Raw genomic sequence first — 14,259 nt, 5'->3', positions numbered from 1 at the left:
TTGACAGGTCAGATTAAATGCGTGCGTTACGAGCTGTTACGTGGTGTCGCATGAAGAGGAAATAGAGCTGGGCATAGCGGGTAAAAACAGCGTAACGGGTCTAATATCTCATTATTGGTAAATATCATATTATCAAAACAATTGCTCAGTGCTGTGTTAATGCCTGGTGATTTATGTTGAACGTTCTGCAATAAAAATTAATCCTCGAAATGCATTTGATTTAAAATTATTATCTAGCACCTCTAGTTTATAAGTGGAAGCTAATCGCAAGATCATAGCTCAACATGGGTCGCATTCGGTGGCGCCTGAAAGAGTTTCCCACTAAACTGATGTAAGTAGATTCATCAATCAACTTTTGTTGTATGTTAGTCTCATTTATTCTATCTTTTTCAATGGAAAGCAATTGCATTCGCTTCCGGTATCAGTATTCCATACGATGCATTCGTTCACTCACCTATAATCATCACATGAACCAATCGTACGCGTCGGATGTCTGCCTGGAGCCGATTTTTTGGTTTGTGGACAATTTTACTCATCTGCTTGGTCCGGTATGGTTGGTCGTTTTCAGAAGCAACAACTGTCTGACGTTATTTTCTTCCAGTTTTTTGTATTTGCGGTAGTTTGCCTCACGACTGCTGTAGTTATTATATGCTACTGGATCGGATTACCTTACTGGTGGAACAAGAGTCCTAATATGACGTACTTCCTACTAATCGTTGGTCACTGGTTGCTAGCAAATGTGTCGTATAATTTTTATAAGGCAGCTATTACTTCGCCAGGCGTTCCGCCAGAGGTAGAACGGACAATTTTATATATCACTCCCGAATCGATGATAAAGCACCATTTTCATTTTAGAAAGAACTGATCGTTGAGGCTGTAAGTATTTGCAAAAAATGTATAGCACCGAAACCACCACGCACTCACCATTGTTCCGTATGTAATAAATGCATTTTGAAGATGGATCATCACTGCCGTAAGTAAATTCTGGGAAATGTAACATATTTCCAAAAACTTAAAATTTTACCCTCTCTTCAGCATGGCTCAATAACTGCGTTGGTTATGGGAATCATCGTTACTTCTTTCTCTATATGCTTTACACCACATTGGGAGTGTTGTTCATTATAGTTTTTGGTTTCGAGTTGGGTTACAATGTCCTGATTGTTGGAGATGGCGAGGGATGGAATGAAGTAGAGCCACTTCACGGACATCCAGTTAGATTCAATCTTTCCGGTCACATAATTCCAGTGGTTAGTATTAGCAACATTTCTTGTTGTGTGATTTGATCATTTCTATTATTGAAACCTAGACTGAGATGAATGATTACGTGGACGACGGACTAGAACCAGCACAACATGACCTGCCTGTGCCTCAGGAATACAGTAGTGATACGTCGAAACATCGTGCGATCATATTTATGGCTTTGATCAACGTGGCCACACTGTTTGCTTTAGGTGCTCTAACTTCGTGGCACAGTTCCCTCATCACGCGGGGAGAGACGAGTATCGAGGCACACATTAACAAATCCGAAACAAAACGACTTTCTGCCTTGGGGAAAACCTATCAGAATCCGTATGATTTTGGTCCACGGCGTAATTGGAGGCTGTTTCTTGGTTTAGTTCGAAAACGAACCTGGTGGAGGCATGTACTATTGCCATCGGGCCATAAACCTGAGGGAAATGGTCTTAGTTGGCTGACAATTAACGATTTCAGTGCGATCGATGGTGTAGATGAGTGGCCATAAGAGCAGAACCGTGATATTAAATAAATGCAATCCAGCTAGTCTTAATATATGCATTATTTGATCTCGATTGTATTTTTTTACTTGAAAAATTAAATACAAGCATATGATTCCACGATTGTACCAATTCAAACCGATGATCATGTCTCAACGGTTTTTCCGATGCAACCCGAATTGTACGTTACTATTTCTACGACTATCGAGATTTTGCTGTCCCCTACGGAAAAGATGTCGTTAGTTGGTTGACCACTTAGATCATGACAAATTATCGATCAAGGATCCTTGAGTCCCTAGAGCTTTTGGATGCGGGAACTATGAGTTCGAAAATGAAGAACTGAGTATGTTTCATGATTAAGGATCATACACTTACATAGTTCAGGATTCTTGAGCTCCACAATTAAGCTTTAGTGATCACTCGTCCAGAGCCAAGAATCAAGAATCCTGAATCCAGGAAACTGAATCAAGAATCTATGACCCATCACAACAAGACCTTCCTGTGCTATAGGAAAGGAATGCAATAGTGATGAGTCAAATCACCATGCGATCATCTTGATGGCTTTGATCGACGTTGCCATCACGTGGGGAGAATCGAGTATTAATGTAAACATTTACAAATTTGAAACAAAAAGACCGAGAAAAACTTCCTAGAATCCGTGCGATTTTGGCTCAAGTGCAATTGTAGACTGTTTTTTGGAACGAAGGGGGTGGATGCATAATCTATTGCCATCGTACCTTAAACCAGAGGGAAATGGACATCGTTGGTTGACAATTAACCATTTCACTGCGACCGATGGTTTCGTTGAATGAACGTCTCATTTGTGTCGTGATATTATATAAATCCAATCCAACATGTTTTAATATATGCATTATTTGATCCCAATAGTATTTACTTTAAAATTAAATACAAAGCTTAGGACTCGACGATTACACGAATCCAGTCCATGTATGCCGATAACCTTGTATACACTGTGATTGTCTCAGTGTCTTTTCCAACACAACCGGAATTGTACGTTGCCATTCCAACGACTATCGAGATTTTGATGTTCCCTACGGAAATGAGGCCTTCAACTGGATCACCACTACGATCCTGACAGGAATTATCGGTTGTGTAGTAATTTTCTGCACACAGTTGGTCATTATCTACCAGATTGCGCACCTGGAAGAATTTGCGGCAGTCCTGGTTGTATTTGGAGAGACGGGGTCGTACACTAAGCCGAGCTGTAAAAATGGTTAGACATTTTCTGATCACATATAATCAAACATTTATGTACAACTTACCTCCCTCAAGGCCTAGTGAATAAAGTTTCAATGGGATGAATTCTTGGTTCGGCCACAAGCAAGCCGGTAGTATTTTACTGTTGAATTCAACTTGTGAAACTAACATAACAAGCCCCAGGTCCGCTTTCAACGTAACTGTATCGTAATTTGGATGTATAATAATTTGTTGAATAGCGATGTCACTGCCCAAGGACTGGTTTGATACCTCAACAGTTCCCAGTCTGATAACATTTTGCGTTCGCGATTTTATGCAACCAGCACTGGTTAAAACAAACCGATCGCTTATGAGTACTCCTGTGCAGCTCCAGTTGATGATCACATCTCGACGAATTCCAATAAACGCAGCGTGTGGATATTCCTCACTTTTGACAAATCGTCCTTCTGAGGGAATGCCCTCGTATTCATCCGTATCCTTCTGTTTGTATTGCTTCCAATGAGTGACACATTTTCTTATACTGTACGGTTGGTTTGCAGAACGTGCACAGCAAACAATTGGCTCGGAGCCAGGTCGACAGAATTTCACTGAAATCAAGGTGACTAATCCCGGGCAGGACTTGTAATGTTGGCACACACCTTGTGCGTTTTGGCCTGTACTGCACGATTTTCCAATTATTGCCGAAGAATAGGGATCATCTGCGGGGAATACAATCTGCCGAGTCGGGCGTCGTTTCGTGCCCAACACAATCGATTCAATCCATTTGCTATGGGCTGAGGTACGGACAAAGTATGCTTCACTGCCAAAGCCACAGTCGTCTCCGGCTACGGTTAGGCCAAAAACATACTGGAAGTAGCGATCGTAGTGCCAGATTTCACGTTCCAGTGCTCCGCCATGTTCGATCTGAGTAGGGTTCGAATTTTAGAATATTATGAATTCATTTTACGCACTAAAATGTGAACTGGAAGGATTTGTGTAGTTTATAAATAAACCTGCTGTAGTTAGATTCTGTTATTAAAGGAACGTCAAACAATGTTAAAACAATGTAAAGATAATGGAAAAGTACTATACTGTTTTGGAAATCCAAATGTTTAAAGTTATTATACGATATGCAATAATTAATGATGATGTTATGGAATATGATCTTGTATTTCAATATACAATGCCCCACACTGGTGTTCTTAGTTTAAGAGATACGGTAGAATGAGAATCAAACTAAAAACGTGTACTTACTCGACATGTTTGAGGGACTAAGAATTTGTTGTTTTTAGCACAGATAAACTGGTTGCTGTTTGTTCGTTGGCACGATGCTGGATCGACTCGCATTCGTGTTAATACTATGTTGGTATCTGAAAAAGATTAAAACATAAGCATTTATAGTATTTAACAATTCGCAAAGACATTTAACTTAAACTTCGTTGCGTTCCCCCTTTTTGATAAACTGTTTGGACATTTTTTATACTTCTTTCTGATCTTAGTTTTCAGTAGTAAACTCAACTGACATAATTCCGTGACTTCGTAGTGAAGTTCCCCGGCATCCACTTAATCTTTGTCGTGCTTGTTCTAGAACCGAGACATGTTATAAACATATTTTACAGTCGAATTATGCACTATAAGAGCAGTTGGATGCTTTTGAACTTGACAACGTTGGGTTTTGCTATTATTTCTAGATTTATAAAAATATTGATTGATAGTGTTGCATACTTGGAGAAACAGAATCGTCATCACGAAGAAAATTGTTCAAATTGTATGGCCCTAAGCCGCCCATTTCGTAGAAGGGCATAGTTGAATCATCGCTCACCAGGCAAGCTGGAAGGGCATTCGGACCAATCCTGTAAAAATATCAAGTTGCATACATCGTTCACCAGAGAAGAAAAAAAAAAACGATACTTACTTTACGTCTGTGGCCAGTTTTACCAGTGCTATATCGTTATCCAGAAACCCCGGTTTGTAGTTTGGATGTTTGATGAAGCTTTCGATCTTGATGATCTGAGCTTTCGGATCATTTTTGTTGATTTCCAAATCTCCAACCTTAACGTGGCTTGGTGTACGATCCAAAATAAACTTGTCACAGTGTGCAACCGTTAGCACATAGTCTTCGTTGATTAAGACTCCTCCGCAGTTCCACATGATCTGATTCGGTTTTGTGCTATAGCCTAGATAGACTTGATGTTTGGGCATGAACTCAATATCCATGTAACTTTTTTCCGGTTCGATGAAAACGTGATCTCCTACTCGGGAAGATACCATAGACTCATCCGCTTCTCGCAGCCGTATATAACGAGCGGTGCATATTCCTGGAGTGAAGGATGTATTAGTTTCTGTCTCGATCCAGGGTATGTAGGAGGATACTCTTGTATAGACTGATGGGGTGCTTGTACCGCAAAATGCCCCGAACGAGGTGATTCCGACCACATATGGTGTTGATCGGTGATTTGACATCAACTTTATTTGCAGAGGACCACCGGAATCACCGAGACAGGTATCCATTTTATTATCTTGTGCACATACTTGTGTGTCGATAATTCCTTGGCGCAACCTTCGGTTGTCAGATTGGTGATGATTTCGGCATTCTTCATTTTTTATAGGTGATAACTGAACTTTTAGCAATATCGGAGTTTTACTTCCAGCGAAGGAAGTTTGACCGAAACCAGCTGCTTCTAGTCTGGGAAATTCTACAATCTCACTGTTCCAGAGACAAGCCGGTGTTACTGCATCGTTTATTGAGGCTGCTCTTTCTAATGTTATGATGGCAATATCGTTGTAAAAAGACGAAAATCTATGCTCGGGATGCCGTTTGAAAGAAGCAATCTTGTACTGCTGTGCGAATTTATTACTAGCATCGTCAATAGTGACATTGATGTTGATTACTCCCAGACGAACAACATCCGGTGGAACACCATCACGATTACCACAGTGCGCACCGGTTAGTACGTGGGTTGCCGTGATAAGTGACCCTCCACAACTAAAATCTACAATGCCATTCTGTTCAGTCCATCCGATGGCCGCCATGTGCGCGAATTCTCCTATCCGAACTGGAACTCCGAAGATGGGATAAACCAAGTTGTAGTCACCGTATTTGTGATAACGGAGGTGACAATCTATAACATGCTTTCTGCGATCAATTGGGCAATTTAAGTGAATCATTTGTTTAACCTACCATTTAAACTTTGTCTTATGTTTGGTAACATTGCCTTATTCACATCGGTGGGGAAAATATTTTCTGCTGGCTGCAAACGAGCAAACGCGGTATCAACAGTCAAGCTTAGGACTATCAGGCCTATAAGGGGAAACCCAAAAAATTGCACTGAACACGATTTCATCTTGCGACAAACTGCTACCCTCGAAGAAGTGTGACTGAGCGACAAGCGCTGTTGATCGTAGCCAGGACTTATGCGTAGAAAACACAGAACCAGTTTTGACTTGATCTGACTCATCTTCTTCGGATGACTATTCTAACTGCCGAAGGTGGGATTAGTACTGTTATTAAAGTTGGATGAACACACTGGTTTGATCGCATGGTGACTAACTGCATTGTTTAAGTAAACGATGAACGGACGTAATAATGCAAGCCACTTTGACCTGTAATTACGCGATAGTAAGCAAGTAGGTATGTTATTCACCCAAACACATATAAGTAACTAATTGAAGCAAAAGCGGATCTACCTGACGAACCAAAGTGGATCTACTTATCGGCAAAAGTGGATCTACCGGTCACCAATACCTGTTCCACTTCGATAGCAACAGTGTGATCTGAACTCTGTCACAACCCATTGTGTAGTCATCAGTAGGTATACAGCGCTCACTACAAAAGAACGTTACTCGAAATGATCTTTTATTACACGCTGTTCCTTTTGATCGCTTTCGTAGTTCAGACGGGTAAGTTACAAATTGCATAGGGTTCCCAATTACTCAGTATGACATTTACTTTCCAGTCAAATCTCAACGATTGGAAAATTTTGAAGGATCACATGTAGCCCTAATTGGATGGACGAATTCCCAAGATGGAACCGTGAAATTTGATTGCTCCGGTTCGTATTTGGGCAGAAACGTGATCATGACTGGAGCACGCTGTCTTGAGCGCAATGGAACACGTGCAGATGTCGTTCGACTTGGCGAAGCCATTGGTTTCCCGCGCGATTTCCGAATTGACAACATATCAGTTCATTATCGATATCAGGCGGAATATTACTATCACAACATGGCGATAATCTTTCTTACGGAAAACCCACAAACGGTATCGAAATGGCTTAAACCGGCGTGTATATATTCAGTTGAACCACCGTTGAATATCAGTGTCGATCTTGTTGGAAGAGATTCGAGTGGTTTATTCCAAAAAACTCCCCTAGAACTTGTTGGTTCGGACAAATGTCACGAATATTACACACCTACGAAAAAGTTCAAATATGGCGCTCTGCTTGTTTGCTGCATGTGTGCTCGTAACGCAGCTACGCATAAATGCGCGGTATGTATTAACACTTAATAATGCAGGCTATAATTAATTCTGCTTCTCTCATGATTAGAGTGAGCTATCATCACCTATGCAGGTAATTCTGGTAAAAAACGGTAAGCGAGTGCCTTTCTTGGTAGGACAGAAAACAATTGGAAAATCGTGTGGATCAAAAACGCCGGGAATATACACACGGTTAAGCTCGGATGGACATTTACCGTGGATCACGACAATCGCTGAAATGGACTTTAAGGATCATGACGGTAGGGTTTTCAGCTGTTCGGGGGCGGATCCAGAAAAAAGATCTGGAAAAGATTCTGATATTTCGATTTAGCAATGAACATTGAACAATTCGTAATACGTAATAATCTTATTTAATTAAAGCCAGTTTTGGTGGTCAAATTGGTTTGGAATAGCTTTGAGTTTGAAACTAATATAAAATTAAAACTCATTTAAAATTTCTCAATATCTCGCTGGATCCATCACTGCAGCTGTTACATTATACATTATTTACAGCTTCTGCAGTTATGTGTATTTTGGGAAACTTATTTTATAATTGATATTTTTCAGCTTGCATCGAACGATACTAAAACAGGAAATCTGCTATGCTATGTCATTTTTGGACATAAGTATTATCAGGAGCAACTGTACTAATCAAATCTTTTGGTAATACTAAATTTATATAACAGGGAAGGAAACAAGGTGAGATATTTCTTTCTAATTCGTGTAGGGAGACTTTCGGCTTGGGTCTATAAAATATATTTATTCTAGAGTGTACGTTAAATCATTTGGTCTGATTAGCTTCGAAAATAATCCTCCCCGTTGGGAATTCATCGTTTCTTCATGTGTGGGCATCAATATCGGGCAAAACATTCTGCAATGGCAATGAAGTTAGATTATTTGGTTTTCACTTTCTACGATGTATGCGTTTGCAATTTACCCTTCTCTGCGAACTTTAATCCAGTTACGGTTTCTAGCCACTCGAAATATGATCCATATCGTGTGTAGACTGCTGGAGTGACTGTCCCGCATGATTTTCCAACTGACTTGTGTCCAATCAAGAACGGCACCTCTTTTCCAGACTGTTTTCTAATAATTTGTAAGGGGGAACTATGTTGGGTCTGTAGATAAACGGGAATCATTATTAAAAACGAAAACTAAAATCTTTTAGTTCTAAGGTACCGTGCATGGACTGGAGTTTGTGCTTCTGGCACAAAAACAGCACAATAATACTCCAAATCGTAGTTTTCGGTTTGGGTTATAATATTCGTGGCATTTCTCTGATCCAACCGCCAGTAAGCTAGTTCTTTCTAAACGATCTTTGATCGGTCCGATCAGTTGGACCGGAGTGTTGGACTTTAGATGTGGTTTCATAATACAAGCTGGTTTTATCGCGGCTGAGATGGACTGTGGGTTTCGTTCGAGCTGGGCAACTGCCATATTGTGGTAATCGAATTGAGGTTTGTATCGATAGTGGATTGTAATATTGGCGATGCGTACATTGATTCCATTTGCCAGTGTGCTGCCAAAACGGACGATATCTGGTTGACGGCTGTGGAGATGCACTTTTTAATATATTTAATCATTTCGCGTAAATGCCGTAATTACCCATTCATATTTGCACAGTGGGCACCAAAAACAACCATTGCTGAGCCCAGATACGAACCACCACAATTATATTCAATTTTCCCATTCGGTTGTGTCTGGCCAATCTGAATCTAAATTGTAACAAGGTTATTGAATTATGAAATTATTATGTTTACAACTCTTCGTACCACATGAGAGCTTTCTGCACTGCTAAGTGATTGACATGATCCTGCTGAAAATAGTGGTATATCTTAGTTATTTAACTTTATCATTGTTAAAATACGCTGCACAACACTAAACACTTTACCATTACGATCGTCAATAACCGCCAACACCAGCGTCAAAGTCCAGATGTTCATCACTCTCTTCATTACAACGGCTGCTAGCACGAACTGTGGATCCCGAACTGAGCTGAAGCGCGATACAAACTGAATCGAGTGAGGGGATGACCGGGATGCAAGCAGTGTGGTTTTTTTTTTTGGAAACTTGTTTCCCTGCTGCCTGTAGTTTGTGTAGGATCTTATATTTATTTCTGCATTTCTAACTGTGAGCTGTTGAAAGCACAGTCGATGCAGAAGATCTTATTGGCGCGTATCAATAGGACAATGGAATTCTTTGATAGGCATAGCGGATTGGGTATTAATATTTAGCAGCCGTATCCCGATGTTCATTTGGAATTGTGAAAAATAAAATGCAATCTCTATTGTGTAGATATGTACTCTATTAATGTTTAAGAATACTGCACCGGATATAAGCTTTAGTGACTGTGGAAGCATTTCAATGGGTAATTCATTATACAATTCCCATCACGATTGATGATCATTGATAAAAGTATAACTTGCTTGGATTGCTCCCCCATTTAAACGTGTAAAACATTACACGTATATGAAACTTCTCTCACACTGCTACGACAACACAGATTATCCCCATTTGTCGGTAATGCATGAAGGAGACGAGCATAACATAAAATTGCTTTTTCAAGTACTTGCCCCTCGTTAGTCATTCGCATTCCACCAGGATAGTCATGGTTTGCGCGCGCTAAAGACGAACATATCTGAAGCATTGGTGATCTGCGCTTGTTCACGCAGCTCATATATTGACAATACTGCAACGGAAGATTCTCCAGTGGCGATAGGTACTAGAGGTAGACCGGCCACTTACCTTTTTTCTTGTCTACTCTGTGTTTATCTCTCTGGCAGCCGGCACAAACACTCGATAAAAGATTTCTCTTATCAACATTGGTGACGCCGTCTTGTGTGAGGACACAATTAAAACAATCAACGAAGGTGCTAATATAATTGCCTTTTGAACGCGCTTATACGAGTAGTGTTTTGAGTGTAGAAGTAATTAGCAGTTGAAATGAACAGGTTTTGTGGTCTCGTGTTGATGTGTTTAGTTCTTACTTACTTAGTCGCTGATATTGGTGCTCAGAATGAGAGACATTATCGCTTGCCGAATAACACTAGTCCTATCGAATACGATCTAACACTCACGGTAGATTTGAAACGGTCGATATTCTTCGGTACGGTCAATATTTCGTTGGTGGCACTTTCAGCAACTAAATTTGTTGCATTGAATGTACAAGAATTAGATATTTCAAAAACCACATTAACCGATCCGAATGGGCAAAACATTACGATAGACAAATCGGTGATGCAGAATGATTCCGAGATAGTGAGGTTCGAACTGAGCTCTTATCTTGAAATTGGGCACTATTATCAGATGGTGATCGAGTTCGCCGGGAACATCACAGGTGATCTAAAAGGACTATACAAGAGTTCGTACTATCGTGAAACAGAGGAAAGGTTGTACGAACTAATTGAATGATTTCAATCTATTATTGATGGAATATGTGATGTAATTCTAGATTTGTAGCTACCACGTTCAATGCAGCAGCTTACGCTAGGAAAATTTTTCCTTGCTACGATGAGCCTCATCTGAAGGCAACATTTAAACTTCGAATCTATCATGCGTCCGAATTCCAAGCTTTATCGAATATGCTAATAGAGACCATTGAGCCGTAAGTTGGTATGACTGATATACCTGATTGTATAATCTAATACTTTTTTTGTTCATAGTGCCAATTCTGATAACATGAGTTTGACGACATTTGTGACATCACCTCTGATGTCAAGCTATTTATTTGCATTCGTCGTATCGGATTTTAGTGCTCTTCGGATAGACCAAACCTTCGCAGTCCATGCGCAGTCTAGTGTTCTTAATTCCACGCGATATGCATTGGATTTTACTAAAGATGCGATATCACAGCTTGCCGGCTACTTCAAGCGGCCGTACCAGCTATCCAAGCTTGACATAGTGGCTGTCGACGATTTTCTGATGGGTGCTATGGAAAACTGGGGACTTATCACTTACAAGTGAGTATGTTGTGAAGGAATAATACCGTGGGAAGGAAAATAAAGCCTTCTGATAACATTTACCGAACGTATCCATAAATCAAAGCTCTCAACTCAAGTAGCAAATATTAGGGACGGCTTAGTGCTGTTGGCGACCTTCTACACAACTGATTTAAAATCTGTTTTCATAAAATTCTATAATAAAAGTTCTTATATAAATGTGGCAGTTTCTACGCCGCTTGGTAGCAGCGACGTCATCATTCTCACGTTTGATTGGCTGTCACTGTTCACCAACAATATCAATTTTGATGCATGTTAGAACCTTGATTCGAGGGTCTTTGACCTCAGACAACGTTTTTCTACAGACTAACGAATACAACATTTTATTTTTCATCTATCACCTGAAATCTGGAATCCACTAGTTAGGAAAGTTTCCACTAACAACGTCGCGGAGTGGGGAAAAATTCGTAGGCAATTTATTTTATCTCATTTACGTGCGTCGATTCGGACCTAGGGTAGTGTATGCTAAAGAGCCTATTTTTGCCCTACTAGAGAGGGACAACTTGGCCTAAAACGATGGATGGCTCGTGTTTGAAATCGAATCGAGAGCTCCAATTACCGTCCTGAGAAAAGTTGGCAAGCGCTGCTCTAACCAACGACTTAACGACCCTACATTAAACGGGTCAGCGCTGTATACAGTGCACAAGTTGGTGTCAATATGTGAATGTCGTTCTATGTACGATGAACAACTGGCGAAGAGTTCTAAGTGTCATATGGGAATTTCCCTCGTACTTTTTGACGATTTCCTTTTTTTTTCAGAACATCCAGAATCGTGTACCGGAGCGAACAGGACAAGACGGAAAAACTGCAATCCGTCACGAAGATCGTATTTCACGAACTGATCCATCAGTGGTTTGGTAATGAGGTGACGTGTGCGTGGTGGTCGTATGTTTGGTTGAACGAGGGTTTCACTGTGTTTCTGGAGACCTACATCCTACACCAAATGTATCCCGACTGGAGACTGATGGATCAGTTCCTAGTGAACGAAATGCATCCTGTAATGGCACGAGACGTATTACCTGCGACCCGAGCCATGACTAAATCTGTGAATTCACCCGATCAGATCGCGGGAATATATGATTTCGTTGTCTACCCGAAAGCAGCTTCCGTAATTCGAATGTTCCATGCGGTAGTTGGATCTGCAGTTTTCGACGAATTTGTGGTTCAATACTTAGATGATCGTAGTTACAAAGCTGCAACAGAAGACGATATGATCCGTATACTTCAGAGTGTTGTGACTGAGCACCGTTTACAATTACCCCCGATGAACGAATTTGTGAAAAGTTGGACAAATAATCCTTCGTACCCATTGGTTACAGTAATCAGAGATCAAACAAACTCTGCTCTAGTTAGTGCTATCCCTGTGAACACATTTTGTATACCAATACCATGGATTTCGAAGCACGGTAAACATGGGTATGAATGGCTCCAAACTTCGGATAGTAACAAAAGTATTGTTTTGAGCGGAACCACTTCCAGCGAATGGATTTTATTTAATCCAAATCAAAACGGCTACTATCGAGTAAATTACGATCGAACAAATTGGAACATGTTGGTCGATGCTTTAAGCGATAATCACGAGAGTATTCCCGTTCTAAATCGTGCACAATTGATCGACGATGCTTTGTACTTTGCTAGGAATAATCTCTTAGATATCGAGATCCTTTTAGGTCTTCTCAGTTATCTTCCTAGCGAAACAGATTTAATTCCACTAAAGGCAGGATTCAAAGCGTTCAAGCATTTGAATCGTGTGTTTCGCGGGAACGACTTATACGAATCGTATTTAGTCTTTCAAACTAAACTGCTTGGACAGGTGTATGATAGACTGCTGATGAACGATAAGAACGATCACATATCAAAGTTGTACCGAGCAGAAGTCAGAAAAGTTGCCTGTGAAATGGGTGTGCCGAAGTGTCTGCAAGATGCTGTTACAATGTTTGATGGTTTTGAGCTGATAGAACCGGACCTTCGCGCGGCTGTAATTTGTGGTTCTATGAAAGGAAGCGAGAGTTACAATATTTGGGCTATGGTAGTTAGAAGAATGGTTTACATCGTCAGGAACTTTGGACAGAAACGTATAAATGTGGAAGAGTTTGAAGATATTCTTTACGGTTTTGGGTGTGCGGTTAGTAGAGAAAGGTTGGACAACTTCATGCTACTTTCTCTGTCTAACACCGAGACTCTTGAACAGCAAGATCGGATTAAGATGTTTAACTACATAGCTTGTAGTGGAGTAAACGGCACGGATGAAGCCCTAAATAGATTGATCAACGATTTCAACACACTTAAGAGAAGGTAGGAATTAGGTTATTTAAATTTTCATTGTTTTAATGTCCCATTACATTTTAGATATGGATCTTTAACGGAAGTCGTCAGTAATTTGCGATATTCGATTAGCACTCAAAAGCAGCTACAATTGTTCTCCACTTTCATGCATAACCATACCGATTCAGATTTATTTAATTTGCAGAATAAGGTTTACGAGGTAGCCAGATCTAATATTCGTTGGGCTGCGGAAAAATTACCTTCAATATCTAAATGGATAGCAAATTCTAACTCTGCTGGCAAGGCTTCCATCACTAAAACGTTTATGACAATATTGTTAGCGATAGGATCTTATATGTTATGTAAATAAATATTTTATCTGTGCTGAGTACTTTTTCTAAAAGATCCGAAAACCATGAAGCGTTTAATTATATCGTTAATGCAGCCTTGGTAGTAATTTGGTATCGCTGAAAGGCGAGCATAAAGGTTTGGAAACGAGAGCATGAAAAGAGAATGAAGCGTGTGGTTATTCGAGCATAGAATAGGTGAGGATGGAACAAATCATGCGAAAACTGTGACCGGGTGGGGTGTT

The 14,259-nt window shown here is 40.3% G+C and overlaps 5 protein-coding genes across 6 annotated transcripts; 3 read left to right on the top strand and 2 right to left on the bottom strand.

Annotated features, from left to right (window-relative positions):
• The first annotated feature begins 133 nt into the window (after positions 1-133).
• Positions 134-1,873, top strand: LOC131676534 (palmitoyltransferase ZDHHC16A). The gene is made up of 6 exons (XM_058955617.1): positions 134-331; positions 401-548; positions 602-793; positions 856-973; positions 1,036-1,247; positions 1,307-1,873. The coding sequence occupies exons 1-6, from the start codon at positions 285-287 to the stop codon at positions 1,739-1,741; spliced, it is 1,152 nt and encodes a 383-aa protein (XP_058811600.1). The 5' UTR covers positions 134-284; the 3' UTR covers positions 1,742-1,873.
• Positions 1,874-2,590: 717 nt separating this feature from the next.
• LOC131676532 (uncharacterized) lies at positions 2,591-6,388 on the bottom strand. Its single transcript, XM_058955615.1, has 6 exons — positions 6,112-6,388; positions 4,846-6,052; positions 4,656-4,783; positions 4,185-4,300; positions 3,017-3,854; positions 2,591-2,956 (listed from the first exon to the last, which is right to left on the bottom strand). Exons 1-6 carry the CDS (start codon positions 6,386-6,388, stop codon positions 2,649-2,651), a joined length of 2,874 nt encoding a protein of 957 aa, XP_058811598.1. The 3' UTR covers positions 2,591-2,648.
• A 254-nt stretch (positions 6,389-6,642) lies between these two features.
• LOC131676535 (serine protease Hayan-like) lies at positions 6,643-8,185 on the top strand. The gene is made up of 4 exons (XM_058955618.1): positions 6,643-6,830; positions 6,887-7,416; positions 7,475-7,664; positions 7,972-8,185. The coding sequence occupies exons 1-4, from the start codon at positions 6,779-6,781 to the stop codon at positions 7,989-7,991; spliced, it is 792 nt and encodes a 263-aa protein (XP_058811601.1). The 5' UTR covers positions 6,643-6,778; the 3' UTR covers positions 7,992-8,185.
• On the bottom strand, positions 8,145-9,618 carry LOC131676536 (serine protease snake-like). 2 transcript variants are annotated; one of them, XM_058955619.1, is made up of 6 exons: positions 9,296-9,618; positions 9,177-9,220; positions 9,010-9,119; positions 8,584-8,953; positions 8,342-8,522; positions 8,145-8,275 (listed from the first exon to the last, which is right to left on the bottom strand). In XM_058955619.1, the coding sequence occupies exons 1-6, from the start codon at positions 9,357-9,359 to the stop codon at positions 8,256-8,258; spliced, it is 789 nt and encodes a 262-aa protein (XP_058811602.1). In that variant the 5' UTR covers positions 9,360-9,618; the 3' UTR covers positions 8,145-8,255. The 2 variants fall into 2 exon arrangements, with proteins under 2 accessions (XP_058811602.1, XP_058811604.1); XM_058955621.1 differs by having other exon boundaries at positions 9,177-9,217.
• Positions 9,619-9,881: 263 nt separating this feature from the next.
• On the top strand, positions 9,882-14,045 carry LOC131676533 (aminopeptidase N-like). Its single transcript, XM_058955616.1, has 5 exons — positions 9,882-10,793; positions 10,856-11,008; positions 11,067-11,363; positions 12,162-13,697; positions 13,752-14,045. Exons 1-5 carry the CDS (start codon positions 10,348-10,350, stop codon positions 14,035-14,037), a joined length of 2,718 nt encoding a protein of 905 aa, XP_058811599.1. The 5' UTR covers positions 9,882-10,347; the 3' UTR covers positions 14,038-14,045.
• Positions 14,046-14,259: the final 214 nt, after the last annotated feature.

Source organism: Topomyia yanbarensis, chromosome 1, assembly GCF_030247195.1.
Source record: "Topomyia yanbarensis strain Yona2022 chromosome 1, ASM3024719v1, whole genome shotgun sequence".
Lineage (NCBI taxonomy): Eukaryota > Metazoa > Arthropoda > Insecta > Diptera > Culicidae > Topomyia > Topomyia yanbarensis.
The sequence above is the reverse complement of the archived record's forward strand: the minus strand, read 5'-3'. Positions and strand labels throughout refer to the sequence as shown.

Coding starts and splice junctions, on each gene's coding strand:
- LOC131676534 (XM_058955617.1), top strand. CDS start 285: ATGGGTCGCATTCGGTGGCGCCTGAAAGAGTTTCCCACTAAACTGAT. Junction 549..601: donor TTACTCATCTGCTTGGTCCG/GTATGGTTGGTC, acceptor ATTTTCTTCCAG/TTTTTTGTATTTGCGGTAGT. Junction 974..1,035: donor GAAGATGGATCATCACTGCC/GTAAGTAAATTC, acceptor CCCTCTCTTCAG/CATGGCTCAATAACTGCGTT.
- LOC131676532 (XM_058955615.1), bottom strand. CDS start 6,388: ATGAGTCAGATCAAGTCAAAACTGGTTCTGTGTTTTCTACGCATAAGT. Junction 6,053..6,111: donor CATAAGACAAAGTTTAAATG/GTAGGTTAAACA, acceptor AGCATGTTATAG/ATTGTCACCTCCGTTATCAC. Junction 4,784..4,845: donor AAACTGGCCACAGACGTAAA/GTAAGTATCGTT, acceptor ATATTTTTACAG/GATTGGTCCGAATGCCCTTC.
- LOC131676535 (XM_058955618.1), top strand. CDS start 6,779: ATGATCTTTTATTACACGCTGTTCCTTTTGATCGCTTTCGTAGTTCAG. Junction 7,417..7,474: donor CAGCTACGCATAAATGCGCG/GTATGTATTAAC, acceptor TCTCATGATTAG/AGTGAGCTATCATCACCTAT. Junction 7,665..7,971: donor GGACTTTAAGGATCATGACG/GTAGGGTTTTCA, acceptor GATATTTTTCAG/CTTGCATCGAACGATACTAA.
- LOC131676536 (XM_058955619.1), bottom strand. CDS start 9,359: ATGAAGAGAGTGATGAACATCTGGACTTTGACGCTGGTGTTGGCGGTT. Junction 9,120..9,176: donor GTGCAGAAAGCTCTCATGTG/GTACGAAGAGTT, acceptor GTTACAATTTAG/ATTCAGATTGGCCAGACACA. Junction 8,523..8,583: donor CAAACTCCAGTCCATGCACG/GTACCTTAGAAC, acceptor GTTTATCTACAG/ACCCAACATAGTTCCCCCTT.
- LOC131676533 (XM_058955616.1), top strand. CDS start 10,348: ATGAACAGGTTTTGTGGTCTCGTGTTGATGTGTTTAGTTCTTACTTAC. Junction 10,794..10,855: donor TATCGTGAAACAGAGGAAAG/GTTGTACGAACT, acceptor ATGTAATTCTAG/ATTTGTAGCTACCACGTTCA. Junction 13,698..13,751: donor TTCAACACACTTAAGAGAAG/GTAGGAATTAGG, acceptor ATTACATTTTAG/ATATGGATCTTTAACGGAAG.